At 51.2% G+C, this 15,439-nt stretch overlaps 1 protein-coding gene across 2 annotated transcripts in view; it reads right to left on the bottom strand.

Annotated features, from left to right (window-relative positions):
- The window catches only part of RAB11FIP4 (RAB11 family interacting protein 4), a 149,349-nt gene that overhangs the window by 19,784 nt on the left and 114,126 nt on the right, over positions 1 to 15,439 (bottom strand). For both annotated transcript variants that reach the window (XM_015119012.3, XM_015119013.3), the window contains one exon: positions 683 to 909. In XM_015119012.3, the coding sequence (XP_014974498.3) occupies positions 683 to 909 (227 nt within the window). The remainder of the gene's footprint in view (positions 1 to 682; positions 910 to 15,439) is intronic.

Genomic DNA, 15,439 nt, shown 5'->3' with positions numbered 1-15,439 from the left:
CATACTGATGCTGAACTTAGTGCAGACATCTGATCAGGATAGTGCACTAGAGCCCAGAACTCCTGGGCTTCAGCGATCCTCCTGCCTTAGCCTCCCAAGTATCTGGGACTACAGGCACATGCCACTTGCCTGGCATATGTTTGTGTTTTTAACAAAGCTGATCTCATGGACATCTTTGTAACCTGCTTTTTTGTTGCTTCTGTTTTTGTTTTTGTTTTTGAGACAGGGTCTTGCTCTGTTGCCAGGCTGGAGTGCAGTGATGTGATCATAGCTCACTGTAACCTTAAACTCCTGCGCTCAAGTGATCCTCCTGCCTCAGTCTCCCAAAGTCCTGGGGTGATAGGTGTGAGCCACCATGCCTGGCCACAACTTTTTTAAAACTAATTGAGATCATGTATCTCATATCATTAACAGTCATTTAAAACTTGACTTTGTCTGCAGGACTAGCACTGAAAATAAAGTAAAATTAAATTTAAAAACTTGACTTTGCACGGCTGCCTAAAATTCCAAAACTATCCCTTCCTGTTAAGCATTTAGTATGTTTAGAATCTTTTGCTATTCAGCTAATGCCTCTGATACAAATTTTGAGCATGTTTCACATTTACTTCCTGGAGACACTTTCCAAGAACCACATTTCTGGGCTGAGAGGTCAAATACTGAGCTTCAGGCGGTTTTAACTTACTTGTCCTCTGGCAGAAACAGGCCACCGAGTCCCCCGTCCTTCTCGGCAGGACTCCCGACAGACCCCTCCAGGCTCTGAGGGCTCTCCATGGGGCTGTCCGTGTCCAACTCCTGGGGGCCCTCAAGTGGCGCCAGCGTCATAGCCTCCTCCTCGTCCTCGGGAAAAAAACCGGGCTCCCTGGGGATGAGCTCGCCATCAGCAAAGGTGGGGCCTGTGACTTCGCTGCCCTGGGAAAGAAAGAGCGTGGACAAGGTAAGTGAGGCCAGCTTCCCAGGGCTCCGTGTTCCACTCAGACCGCAAGGGTATCAGCCAGGCCAAAACAGCAGGGATTGGGTGCCGGAGGCCCAGACCCTGAGACCCTAAGTGTGGGAACACCTGGCAGGTGATTAGTCCCAGGGACCTCTCATACTGGCTGACTCATGAGTGTCTAGTGAGGAGCTGGAACTCCCAGGAACAGCCATCCATGAAGAAGGGCCACAGTCAGGCCAGCCACTTCATTCAGGGCACCCTGGTTGGCACATCAGAGCCCCCACTGAGGCAAAATATGGCACATCAGAGCTCCCACTGAGGCAGGGAACATAAGGCTGATTCACGCTGACTTCTAGAGCTAAATCAAAAGAAAAACCTCAGTTTTCCGCTCCCAAGTAGCTACTCCCTTTGCATCCCCGCCCCTCCTACCCACTGCCCCCTCACTCCCCCACCCCCCAACCTTTATCTGCCTGGCAGATGAAAAACTGAGAGTATCTCTGATTGGTCCCCTCCTGCAACCAATCAGGCTGGTCACAGGCTAAGTTTTCATTTGCATAGCAGTATAACTTTGTAACTTCACTTTAGTCTCTGGTTGGTTGCTTTCTGATTGCTTTCTGCAACCAATCAGATGTTTACATAGGGTGTAACTTTGTAACTTCACTTCTTCACTTTGGCCTCTGGTCCCCTCCTGCAACCAATCAAACTGTGGGCCCCTACTTCATTTACATAGGGTGTACACCAAGTAACCAATGGGAAACCTCTAGATGGTGGTCCCCTCCTGCAACCAAACTGTGGGCCCCTACTTCATTTACATAGGGTGTACACCAAGTAACCAATGGGAAACCTCTAGATGGTGGTCCCCTCCTGCAACCAAACTGTGGGCCCCTACTTCATTTACATAGGGTGTACACCAAGTAACCAATGGGAAACCTCTAGATGGTATTTAAACTCCAGAAAATTCTGCAACCAGGCTCTTGATCCCCTATGCTTGGGCCTGCTCCCACCCTGTGGAGTGTACTTTTTTTTTCAATAAATCTCTAGACCGGGCGCAGTGGCTCACGCCTGTAATCACAGCACTTTGGGAGGCCGAGGCAGGTGGATCACGAGTCAGGAGATCAAGACCATTCTGGCTAACATGGTGAAACTCCGTCTCTACTAAAAATACAAAAAATTAGCTGGGCATGGTGGCGGGCGCCTGTAGTCCCAGCTACTCGGGAGGCTGAGGCAGGAGAATGGCGCGAACCCGGGAAGTGGAGCTTGCAGTGAGCTGAGATGGCGCCACTGCACTCCAGCCTGGGTGACAGAGTGAGACTCCGTCTCAAAAAATAAAATAAATGTCTGTTTTTGATGCTTCATTCTTTCCTTGGTTTTTTTTGTGCATTTTGTCCAATTTTTTTGTTCCAGACACCAAGAACCTTCCACTGGTACCACCACCACAAAAGTCTCTGCCAGAGGAAGTCAAATGGCTTCGAAAAGGCTTCTTGGTGCCCCATGTAAGGGGTGCCCCATGTAAGCTATTCACACTGAATAGCTTTTAGGATCAACAACTCTGATCTAGTAGACTTTGCTGCAACGTGGTACAGTGAACGTTGCACAACTTGGGATCCACCCTCCATGACTCTGGGCACGTCATGGAATGTCTCTGAACCTCACTTGTCTCTGTAAATCAGGAATGGCGATGGAATCTTACAGGATCACTGTGTTGATTAAATGAGGTATTTCACGTTAGCATCTAACACACAGTAGGACCTCAACGAATAAACCCCGGCCAGAAGATATGATGCCCAGCCCAGGAGGCAACTGCCTGCCTGCGCCCTGCCACAGCCTTGCTGGGAGCAAGAACGCCAGGCCTCACTCCTGAGCGCTGCTTGTGCTGGGTCTGCCGCCCAGCACAATGACGGTGTGTGGTAAAGATATGCTGGCACCTTTTGCGTAACTCATCAGATAGAAGAGCTTTGGCCTGGTTCAGAGTTGACCCTAGACTGAGGGGCAGCTCTCTGTAAACCATTTACTGGGGCCACTTCACCTCTGAGGAGGGAGGTACTTCTCAGGTGGCACTGCTTCTACCTGACCCATTGGAGAGGTCAGCCTGTTCCCAAGGTTCTTTGGTGTGCTCCTCAACCAGGGCTGGCAGGGCACGCTATTAAAGGACCTGCAGTCCCGAGACTACAGAAGGGCAACAGAAACAGGCTGGGAAAAGCCTCCTGGAGTCTCAGACAAGAACAGGTTCAGGGACAGCTGAAGAAGCTGCTCAGCGACAGGCCTGGATGTGCCTGCCCAGACATGTGCAGCTGTCTGTTGCCACCAACAGACAGTTGGTGGCAGCCCTTCTGGGGGTCCATCCCCACCAGGAGACCCCTGGGCTAGAAATAGATGGCAATATTATAATGAGCCTAGTTCCTGCCTGTGCTGTGATAGGCTGAGCACCAGACGGACCAATAACACGAGCACCGGCGAGCCAGGCGTGCCAACAGCGGAGACTGTGGACACAGGTTGTGTAATGAGAATACCCCCAGGGTTCCAGGACCCTTTCCACCCACATACTAATCTCGTCACATGGCTCCCAACCGATCAGATCTTGTGCCCTAAGTAAGCTCTTCATCTCCAAGCCTGAAGCTGCATCCCAGTGGAAACAAAAGGAAACCAGCATCACTAAGCAGCCATCAGGCTCCAGAGATCGAGCTGGGCATTCACATACTATCCAACCTGTGCTTCAAGACAGCTCTTCAGGGCAGTGATCGTTATCCCCATTTTACTGATGGGGAAACAGGGCTCAAAGAGTAGCATGTCAGAAGTCCTCCAGCCAGAGGGCAGGGCAGGGCAGGGCCGGGCCCACTCCCCCGTCCCACCCCTGCCGCCTGCCTTCGCATCCACACACTTGATTCCATTTATCCTTGATGCCTCCCACACTTTGTGGATTTTCAAACCTCATGGTGACAACAAGGAGAGCACATTTTATAGGGACATGTGACTAATTATGAATCCTTAGCACACCCCCTAATGTAGCAACTTCCACTTAACACCCCCACAGGACACTGCAGGTTAGTGCAGGGACACCTAAGAGAAACAAGGCAGGAGTGAGACCGGAAGAGAACTGGGGCTCTCAGAGGACCATGCGCCTGGTCTGTTCTTTCACCTGGCCATGAAGAACTGCAAACTTTTCACCTTCCCGGCCACACGAGTAGGGAGAGTTCCCCCTTGCTGGGAATGCCCGCCCTGTGGCTCACACGTGAGCTCAGCAACATGGCAATGGCGTTTCTTCTGGTCTTCATCCCAGCCCGATGAGCTGAGCCTCTTTTCCCCTTTCTACACAGCCGGGTCGGGACAGGGATACCACTCTGTGTCCCCAACGCCCACCTTCCCCCTACAGCCACGTCCTAGGGAGGCTGTAGCCCGCCGGCTCCCAGAGGCAGGCAGAGGGCCCGGCACAGATCAGCGTCCGTGCTCCTCAGGTGTCCGACGTGGCCTCTGGCCAACTTGGGTTGAGCTCACTGACACGACGACACAGAGGCCAACTGTGTGCCAGGCACTGCCCCACTAACACCTGGCTCACGGCATGCAGGTGGAACCGCCAGGCCCTCTCACCCAATGTCCACAGCAGCGTCCTGATACTCCCAGCAGCTTCCCAGCAGCTGGCCCAAGCCCCTGACCAGGTAGACAGAGCAGCCTCAAATGGCTTGGCTCAGGCACAGGCGGGGCAGAGCAGGGGCACCAGGGTCCTACCCTCCAAAGAAGACCGCCACCTCCTTGGGCAGGCTTTCAGGCTTGGACTAAGTGGAGTCCACATCTGCCCAGCCCTTCAGCAAGCTCCTCGCCTGTCTCACATTCCCCATCCCTCACAACGGCCCCGCGCGAGCTGCCTGGGGTGGACAGGGCAAAGATTTGAGATTCATCGGCTCCGTCTGACACCTGGGGAAGATGAGGCTCAGAGTGGGAGGGCGGCTGCCCTGGAACCTCGAGGTTCACAGAGGGCCTGCGGACACCTGACGCCCGGCTCTGACACGCCAAGCCCTCACCCACCTGACCACACACACTCTCTCTCTCTCCAGCTTTTTCTCTTAAAAATGGCTGCTCCCATCATTCAACCCACAGCTGTTTGTCCAAGGCAACCGGAAATTTTAATTATTACTTTAAACCATTTCTAGTAGTTTGCCTGCTAAATTCAAATATTATAAAGACAGCTTACTACACGCCTTGGTTAGCCCAGGACAGTACTGGTCTGTGCCTATCCCAAGACCCCCTTGGTTTGGTATTTGCCATGGTCACCCTTGCTCCTCCCTGAGGGCCGAAGTCCCCAGCCCCAGTTCTTGTTTCCCCAGCCCTCTGGGGAAGGGTCTGGTGGAAGCCCCCGCTCCTTCTCCCGCCTGGAGGGGAGATGCTGGAAGGTGCCAGAACGCAGCCTCTTCTCTCCTCCTTAAGCCACCATTCAAGTTCTCCGAGGGAGAACTCGGAGTCAAGCATATTAGAACTCTTTTTGGACAATTTCCCTTTTGTATGTGTTTTAGACAAAGTTGCAGAGGAAAAGGAAGAACTTGGCCATAATAAAAACATTGCCCTCATAAGGTTTCCAGGTGGCCTGGGGTCACGGGCTTCCGGAGGCAGTGGGTTCCTCTCCAGCCAGGCTGCCCGCAGGTCAGGATCATGCGGAGCCCACTGTTGAATACACTTCCAAGTAGACTGGGGCCGTGGGAGAGGAGCCATCACCCCATCTCACCGCGCTGTGCTTGTCCAGAGAGCCGCCCGCTCACCCCGGCTGTACGGTCTGCATCCTCACCACAGTGGCGCCCAACCAAGGCTGGCTCTGCAGGGCTGGCGGGAGCAGCGGGGCAGGGACAGGGCCTCCCCACTGCTCATGTTTCTAGGTGGCCGGAGTCAGCAAGTCAGGTCTGTGCCCGGGGCAGCTTCCAAGACTGCCTGTCAGAGCCCCCGTTTCCTGCCATTCCCCCACGCTGTGTGAAAAAGGTGTCCACATACGGCCATCCAGTCACAACCCAGGGACCCTAGCATCAGTGACACGTCCAGGCCTGGAGCTTGGCCTCGTGATCCCAGGGTTTGCACGGAAAGGCTGTGTCTGCTCTTTTGGGGACCTGTGGGGAAGGGACAGTGCGGTGTTCTCAGGAGGCAGCACCAGGCATCGTCTGTGGCACAGTCTGACTTGCCAAGGCTCTGTCCCTCAGGACCCAGAGCCAGCCCTGAGCTCATAGCTCCCTGTCCCCTGGGGCACAGGGCCGGCCACCACAGGCCCACAGGCTTGGCTGGTACATGGCCACACCACCCCAGGCTTTCTTCCACCTGCCAGGGGGCCCCGGGGTGAAGGGAGACAGCGAACTCAATGTGTTCCTCCACAAGCCCCAGGAGGTCCCTGGGAGTGGGCCTGGGTGAGGGCTCAGCTCTGGGGCCAAGGAGTCTGGGTTTCGGGCCCTGCTGGCCCAGCCACTTACAAGCCATGTGACCTTGGACAAGTAACCACCTTTGTGAATGCCTGGCTCCTCACCTACAGAATGGGGCCAGTCAACTCCACCTCAGTGGCAGCTCTAGGGGGCCAATTTACACTGGAGAGTCGGCCACAGTGGGAGCCTTAAATTCTGACCTGGCCTAATGAGCCTTAAATTCTGCCTGACCTGACAGGCAACAGAGGCTGAGCCTACAGCCACAGGTCTCTGGTTGGTCAGCCAGCAATGTCCTGAACAGACGAGCAGCCAGGAGGGATGCCACTCTCCTCAGAGAAGCCAAGCCGGGGAATTACTTGAGGCCAGGGCACTCCGGAGAGAGCTGGGGAACAGGATCCAGCCAGCCACTCTGGCATGCAGATCTGCAACCCCTGCACCCTACCTCGCTGTCCTGCTGTCCCACCCTGTCCCCAGCAGGGAGTGGGAACCTGGAGGCACACAGCCTGCCATGGGGCCCTCTCCAGTCCTGAGAGCCACGTTCGCCCGCCAGCAGGCCCCAAGTCACCCCGTTCCTTTGTAGGAAGTTGGCAAGGGCTGAATTCAGGGCGGCTGAAAAGGCCAAGTATCAATACACGTGGGGGACATCCCAGCTTCAGAGTGGCCAACAACGCCACACTGTCCACACTCTGGGAGCGGATGCAGCATCTGGTCTTCTCCCTCCCCACCTCCCCCATGGGGAGCCGCCTCACAGGCACACACACCAGCACTCTGCGTTTCCCTGAGCTGACACACAGAGGACATGGACCCCGAGTGACCTCATGTCCACCTTCCCTGTGAGAGGGAGGACCCTAAGTGGGTAGCTATGGGGATTTCCACGTCTGGACCCCAGTGGTTAGCACTGTAGGGAGCACATGGCAGATGGTTAACGTGTGCTGGTTGAACCACACTGTGCTGCAGTGTGATGAGCTGGGAATAGCCCAGCCACAAGACCCTGAGACCTGGGTGTCGACTCTGGTGTGATCACTGCCTGGCTGTGTGATGCTGGACCAGCTGTTTAATTTCTGGGCCTCATCTAAACACAGAGAGGGAACCACCTGTTTGGCAGGGCTGCCACAGGGAACCAGGACGATGCCTTGTGTCATGAGGGTGCGGAACACACCACAAAAGGAGGCGCGGGGCGGCGTTAAGGACAAGCTCTGGAGTAGACGGCCAGGCCCGAGCCCTGCTCCACCATTCAACATTCACGAGCTCTGCAGCTTTAGGGTTACTGAACCGCTCCGTGCCTTAGTTTCCCCATCTATAAAATGGAGTTAACTGTGATTAGGAGTAAATGAGCTGCTACATGTCCTAAGCACTTTATGGTCTTAGCACACATAGAAAGCGCTCAAAACAAATAAACAAACAACAACAACAAACCCTTTGGAGTGTAGTGGCGCAATCACAGCTCACTGCAGCTTCAAACCCCCACGACCCAAGTGATCCTCCCAGCTCAGCCTCCCAAGCAGCTAGGACTACAGGTACACACCACCACACCCCAAAACTGAACTACTATTGTCGTCATTGTGTTGAGGGAAAACAATCCGGGGTGCCTCCTGGCTCCCATCCAGCCCCTGGGACCCTCTCCCTCTACCCACTGTGGCTCACTGGGCTGCAGCTCGGTTGGGTTTTTTTGACTTCAGGAAGCCAGACCTGCAGGTTCCAGAGCCTGCCCTCCAAACATCAGGGCCTCTTTCTCCCCGCAGGGGCCCTCTCCTGCCTACTCTCATGGAAGGTCGTCCTGCACACGACTTACACCCTTTGATAAGCGTTAAGATGAGACGCTGCCTGGGGAAGGGAGTCCAAGAAGCTCTGAGGTTCCAGCTCATCCACCCCCAGCCCTGGCAACGGCCTCACTCCCCAGGCACTAACTCAGAGCCAAAGAACAGCTCTGTGGGGACGAGGCAGGGTAAAAATAGCTTGGGCGGGCACATGCCCACTTCCCTTGCAGCAAGGCACCGGCAGGCACACGTGCTGCGCTGCCGCTGGGAAGGTGTGCATGTGTGCGGTGGGGGTGGAAACATACACTAAGCCTAGCGTCGGGGAGCCCAGTGGCTGCCTGGGCTACACCTGTGACGAATCTCTCACCCCACGCCGAGCCAACCAACAGCCCCGGAACGAGATGGGCTGCGTCAAGGTCTCACGGGGTCCTCCCCGTGGGCAGCAGGAAATTCAGCTTATTGAGCTAACTCACAGGTGCCAGTGCCCCCAGGTCCACAGGGAAGGGATGCGATTGCCGGGGCTGGGGTCTTCTACACTCCACTGTGGCTTGGCTGCTCTCATAATGAAAAGGTGGTGCCGCAGGGATTAGTGCGCAGTCTTGACTGTAACTGACTCCTGCTGCAGCTGCCAACCCTGGCTATGGGTCAGGCTTTGCTCTGCAGATGCGAGGCTGGGTACTTATCAGTTGCTGATAAGAGGTTTTGGTTCAACAGAGAGTTGCCCAGGCACCAGCCAAGGCAAGGGTGGGATAAAGGGGGTTCAAGCATCCACCCAGAGGCAGTGCCTCGGCCTTGCCTTCTGAACAACAAGCAACCTCAGCTCAGACACAAGGCCTCGGCTCACCCCGACAGAGCCAGGGGTAAGCAAGGGAGCACCAGGTCGCCAGGTCACGAGCGTTATCCCACACCTCAGCCGGCCCCAGGGACTGACCGCATACTGTGAGATCAAAGCTCTGCAGCCCAGAGCTTCCCGCTCTGGTCAGGAAGAAAAGCTGCGCTGCCACGTTCCATCCCCAGAGTGGCTCAGAGGCCCTGGGGTGTCAGGAAGGGACCCAGTGCCCCATTCCTCCAGCTAAACTCCCTCCCAGGGGATGGCAGCTAAGGCAGGGCAGCTTCCAGGCTCTCTCCTCCCAGCCAGGGGCCCCAGGATCCACCTCCTGAAACTCACCCCAGAAAAGGTGTGGCCAGGAGCTCAAGACCACCCCTCAGCAGGGCCCACTGCTCCCGCCCTGGAGCTTCTAGGAGCGAATCTTGTGTAGACACCTGGCTGCTGCTCTCCACTTCCATCCTAATGTGGGCCTGCAGGCCCCAGGAGCAGGGGCAACCGGGACAACTGGGGTTCCCCAGGTGCTCATTCATCTCAGAAGCAAGCAGGTTTTGATTGTTGCATCACCTCCGGAGGGAGGTAATAAATCACCCTATTTTACAGATGGAGAGACTGAGGCTCTCGGGCAGATTTGGTTCAGTCCTGGATCTGGCACTCACTGGCTGTGGAACTCAGGCTGGTGCTGAACAGAAGAGAAAGCGAAAGCCATGCTTGTGTTTCTCCAGAACTCTCATGACATTTACATAAAGCAAAGGCGGTCACTCGACAAGTTCTGCTGCTGCACCAACATCACCAAGGAAGGGCTGCTGAAGCCCACACTGCCTTGCTTTCAGTGTTTTCATCACAACTCTTGAGCTGTCTCTCTCTCCGATCTCACACCCTCACCCCAGCACACACACTGCTGCTAAGGCAGCGTCAGAGGAGCCCACAGAGAGGAAGCGGGGTGTGTGCCGAGGTTCCCAGGAAGACTCAGAAATGAGAGATGTCAGATAGCCTCCCGGGAGCTCAACCAAAACAGAGATGCACACATTTCCTAAAGCTGAGCAGACGGACTGAAGTACTAAGGGATCTAAAGACAGAGCCTGTCCTCAGGGAGGGGCTAAGCGGGTGGTCTTCTGGGAAGCACCAAGAGGGAGGGTCTGAGGCCCACCCGGGCCGCGTCCACCCAGGCACTGGCCAGAGGTGGTGGGTCTGGCTGGTCAGCACATCCAGCCTGCCCCGAAGGCTGTGCGGCCTGGCTCAACATTCCACACCTGTCCAGCCCTTGGCCCTTGTGTCCAAGTTCACGCAGCACCCACTTCCAGGAGCCTGCTGACAGAGAGAGAAGGGCTGCCCAAGCTCACGGGAGTGCATTTCTCACCACAAAGGGATCCACTGGCTCTGCACGTCCATCTAGGGACAATCGGTGAGCATGAGTGGACTCAAGTTGTGGCGCGTGGGAAAAGCCAGTAAGATCTGGTTTTCGAGCCCATTAGGATGCAGACCAGACCCTGGACCGTAGTGTGACCCCACTGGAAACATCCTGAACAGCTGGGTCATCCACTACGGGGGACGCTCTCACTCCTCTCCACTTCCGTTCCAATAACAAGTGAGCAGTCAAAGGTTGGCAGTTAAAAACGGGCCGGGCGCAGTGGCTCACACCTGTAATCCTAGAACTTTGGGAGGCTGGCTGATCACTTGAGCCCAGGAGTTTGAAACCAGCATAGGAAACATGGCAAAACTCTGTCTCTACAAAAAATACAGAAAGTTAGCCAGGTGTGGTGGCGCATGCCTGTTGTCCCAACTACTCGAGAGGCTGAGGACAGACAATCACCTGAGCCTAGGAAGTCAAGGCTGTGATGGTGCCACTGCACTCCAGCCTGGGCAATGGGAGTGAGACCCTGTCTAAAAATAAATTAACTAAAATAAAATAAAACAAAACATATTACTAAAAATCTAAGCCAGGCAGTGCGAGGCTGTAACCTCAACTACTTGGGAGGCTGAGGCAGGAGGACTGCTTGAACCTAGGAGTTCGAGGCCTACCTGGGCAACATGGCAAGACCCCCACATCTTTTTAAAAAAAAAAAAAAACTAATAGATGAGAGAAACAAAGGAATAAAAAAATGCTTGAATCACCAAAAAGGACAGAAGACTGATAGCCAGAATACATAAGGAACTCAAACAACTCAATAGCAAAAAAACAAATAATTCAATTTAAAAATGGGCAAAAGATCTGAATAGGTGTTTCTCCAAAGACAACACACAGATGGCCAACAGATATATGAAAAAAGTTCAACATCACAAATCTTCAGGGAAACACAAATCAAAACCACAATGAGATACCACATCACCCTAGTAAGAACGGCTATCATCAAAAAGACAGAAAATAACAAATGCTGGCAAGTATGTGGAGAAAAGGGAACTCTTATACACTGTTAATGGGACTGTAATTTTATTTATATACATATTTTTTGAGATGGAGTCTCACCCTGTCGCCCAGGCTGGAGTGCAAAAGCACGATCTTGGCTCACTGCAACCTCCACCTCCCGGAATCAAATGATTCTCCTGCCTCAGCTTCCCGAGTAGCTGGGATTACAGGCACACGCCACCATACCCAGCTAATTTTTTGTATCTTTAGTAGAGACAGGGTTTCATCATATTGGCCAGACTGGTCTCAAACTCCTGACCTCATGATCTGCCCACCTCAGCCTCCCACAGTGCTGGGATTATAGCTGTGTGCCACCGTGCCCGGCTGGGACTGTAATTATTAATAGAACAATCACTATGGACAATGCTATAGAGGTTCCTCAAATAATTTTAAACTACCATATGATCCAACAATTCCTCTACTAGGCATACACACAAAAGAAAAGAAATCAGTATGTCAAAGAGAGATCTGCATTCCCACATTTATTGCAGCACAATTTACAACAGCCAAAATATGGAGTCAACTAAGTATCCATCAACAGATGAATGCATTTTTTTTTTTTTTTTTTTTTTGAGACGGAGTCTCACGCTGTTGCCCAGGCTGGAGTGCAGTGGCGCGATCTCAGCTCACTGCAAGCTCCGCCTCCTGGGTTCACGCCATTCTCCTGCCTCAGCCTCCTGAGTAGCTAGGACTACAGGCGCCCGCCACCGCGCCCGGCTAATTTTTTGTATTTTTAGTAGAGACGGGGTTTCACTGTGGTCTCGATCTCCTGACCTTGTGATCCGCCCGCCTCGGCCTCCCAAAGTGCTGGGATTACAGGCTTGAGCCACCGCGCCCGGCCTTGAATGCATTTTTAAAATGGGGTGTACATATACACAATGGAATACTATTCAGCCATAAAAAAGAATAAAAATCCTGTCATTTGCGACATGGATGAACCTAGAGAACACCGTGTTAAGTGAAAGAAGCCAAGCAGAGAAGAACAAACAGCATGACGTCACTCCTATGCAGAATCTAAAGAAGTTACCCCATTGAAGTAGAAAGTAGAATGGTGGTTACCAGAGGCTGGAGAGGGTAGGAGAAGGAAGGATGGGGAAAGGTTGGTCAACAGGCACGAAGCTATAGTCAGATGGGAGGACTAAGTCCTGGTGTTCTATTGCACAGTAGGGTTACTACAGTTAACAATAATGTGTATTTAAAAACAGCAAGAAGATAGCATTTTGAATGTTCTCACCGCAAAGAAATGACAAGTGTTTGAAGTGATGGTTATGCTAAGGACCCTGATTTGATCATTCCACAATACATATGTGTGTCAAAACATCATACTGTACTCTTTAAATATGTACAATTGTGTGTCAATTAAAAACTTAAAGATTAGGTGGGATAAAAACTCTACCGCATCAGTAATACTTTAAAGAAAATGGAGTAAACAATCCTATTAAAAGATCAGTATTGTCAGAGTAAATTAAAAACAACTACATGCCACTTACAAGAAACACAATTGAAATTTAACAAGATGTAACACTTTTATATCTATGCATCTAACAGTTTCAAAACATAAAGCAAAACTTGCAGGTGGCCAGGAGCTCCAGGCCAGCCTGGGAAACATAATGAGACTCCATCTCTACCAAAAAAAGAAAAAAAAAAAAAGTAAAAAAAAAAAATAGGTGGTACACGCCTGTAATCCCAGCTACTTGTAAGGCTGAGGCCAAAGGATTGCTTGAGGCCACGAGTTCGAGGATGCAGTGAGCTATGACTGCACCTGGGTGACTGGGCTCAAGAATCTGTCTTTAATAATAATAATAAGTTTCACTAATTATAATTAATTATTAATATTTATATTTATATTATATTAATAACTATAAATATTAATAATTATTATAATAAAATATGACAATTATTATTATTATTATTGATGGAATAAGCAAACAAGATAATTAGAGAAGATACAGAAGGACCGGAACAACACAAACTTGAGACTGATACATACAGAACACTACACTCAACAACTGCGGAATAAAACCAGTAGATTAAAGGCTAATGAGAAACTGGATACTTGCACAATACCAAAGAATCACCCTACGGACTGCTGCAAAACACCAAAGCACCCCACATACCTCTACCAGGGAGAACACAGGCTATTGTCCCCTTAATGTAGAGATCAAATGTGATGCCTATGAGCTACGCAGCATCACCTATAATGTGGGCTTAACGAAGCGTTTAACTCAATTCGAATCAAGCCTTAGGATCTAACTTCTACCAAATGGAAAAACGGGATAGAAGAAGTTACACATCACCACAGGGAAGATGCATTTCTAAAGGTTGAGACAGGTTGCATTTCTAAAGGCATTTCTAACAAGTTCTCGGGTGATGCGGATGCCGCTCGTCCCGGGACCACACTTTGTGAACCACTGTTCTAGATTAACTGAGAGACATAGAAACCAAATATCATCCTTGATTAGATCCCAGATCAAACAAACAAACCACCACCCAGCTGTAAAAGAGCTTTTGAGGATAAATAAAGAAGATGGAATCTGGAGTAGATATTGGGTGATGTCAGGGAATTATGCTTAATTTTGTCAGGTGTGTTAATGGCATATCGTTGTGAAGGAAAATGTCCTTAGTTTCGATAATATTTAGTTTAATTTCTTTTCAAATAGCTCATTTGAAAAGAAACTTGGTTCATTTGAAAATTACAGGCCGGGCGCAGTGGCTCACGCCTGTAATCCCAGCACTTTGAGAGGCCGAGGCAAGCGGATCATGAGGTCAGGAGTTCGAGACCATCCTGGCCAACATTGTGAAACCCTGTCTCTACTAAAAATACAAAAAAATTAGCCGGGCATGGTGGCAGACGCCTGTAATTCCAGCACTTTGGGAGGCCGAGGCGGGCAGATCATGAGGTTAGGAATTCGAGATCATCCTGGCTAACACAGTGAAACCCCATCTCCACTAAAAATACAAAAAAATTAGCCAGGCGTGGTGGTGGGCTCCTATAGTCCCAGCTACTCGGGAGGCTGCGGCAGGGGAATGGCGTGAACCAAGGAGGCGGAGCTTGCAGTGAGCTGAGGTCGCACCACTGCACTCCAGCCTAGGTGACAGAGAGAGAAAACGTCTCAAAAAAAAAAAAGAAGTAAACATTGTATGGAAACATGAAAAAATAGCCTGCCCCAAATTTGCTGAACTAGTTAAGGAAAGTGTTACTGCCTGTCTTTTGGATAAAAGGTATTTTAACTAGGATGGGATGATACCTCATTATAGTTTTCATTCGCATTTCTGTGACGATCAGTGATGTTGAGCACCTTTCATATGCCTGTTTGCCATTTATATAAATTACATACAATAGAAATATCTATTCAGATCTTTTGCCGATTTTTTGATCGGTTTGTTTGCTTTTTCCTGACAGGTCCGGCTCTATTTAAAAGGATATGAAGAAGTGAAGTCATCCTGAAAGAATACTATCCTAGAGGGTAGAGTCCACAGAAACTGGAGCCCGATGGACCAACATGAGCTTCGAGGATGAAATGAGAACAGAATGATGAGCAGTCTTGGTTTTGAATGATCAGATCAAGAGGCAATGGATGGCTGAGGTTGTAAGAATGATCCGGCCTCTAAATGGCTGAGGTCGTAAGAATGATCCGGCCTCTAAATGACCATTCACAGTCGTAACAGTCCTAGAAATGTTTCCAAATAGAGCAGGTAGTCAAGAGCCATCCCCAAGGGGGTCCCTCACCCACGGGCCTTTGCCTGAAAGTAGAACTGCCTCCCCTCTACTCTGCCAGGCTTTGCCTACCCTCCTCTTCCTCTTCCCCCTTCCCTTCAAGGAAGTCCCCAAGACCCTTTTCTGTTATGGGCTGAATCCTGTTCCCTCTAAAATTCATATATTGAAGTCCTAATCCCTAGTACTTCAGAATGTGACTGTATTTGTAGATAGAGTCTTTACAGAGGTAATTCAGGCTGGGTGTGGTGGCTCACACCTATAATCCCAGTACTTTGGGAGGTCAAGGTGGGTGGATCACTTGAGGTCAGCAGTTCAAGACTACCAGCCTGGCCAACATGTTGAAATCCTGTCTCTACTAAAAATACAAAAATTAGCCAGGCATGGTGGCACATGCCTGTAGTCCCAGCTAC

Source organism: Macaca mulatta, chromosome 16 (assembly GCF_049350105.2).
Source record: "Macaca mulatta isolate MMU2019108-1 chromosome 16, T2T-MMU8v2.0, whole genome shotgun sequence".
Taxonomy (NCBI): domain Eukaryota; kingdom Metazoa; phylum Chordata; class Mammalia; order Primates; family Cercopithecidae; genus Macaca; species Macaca mulatta.
Note: the sequence above shows the minus strand (reverse complement) of the source record. Positions and strands in the feature narration are given on the sequence as shown.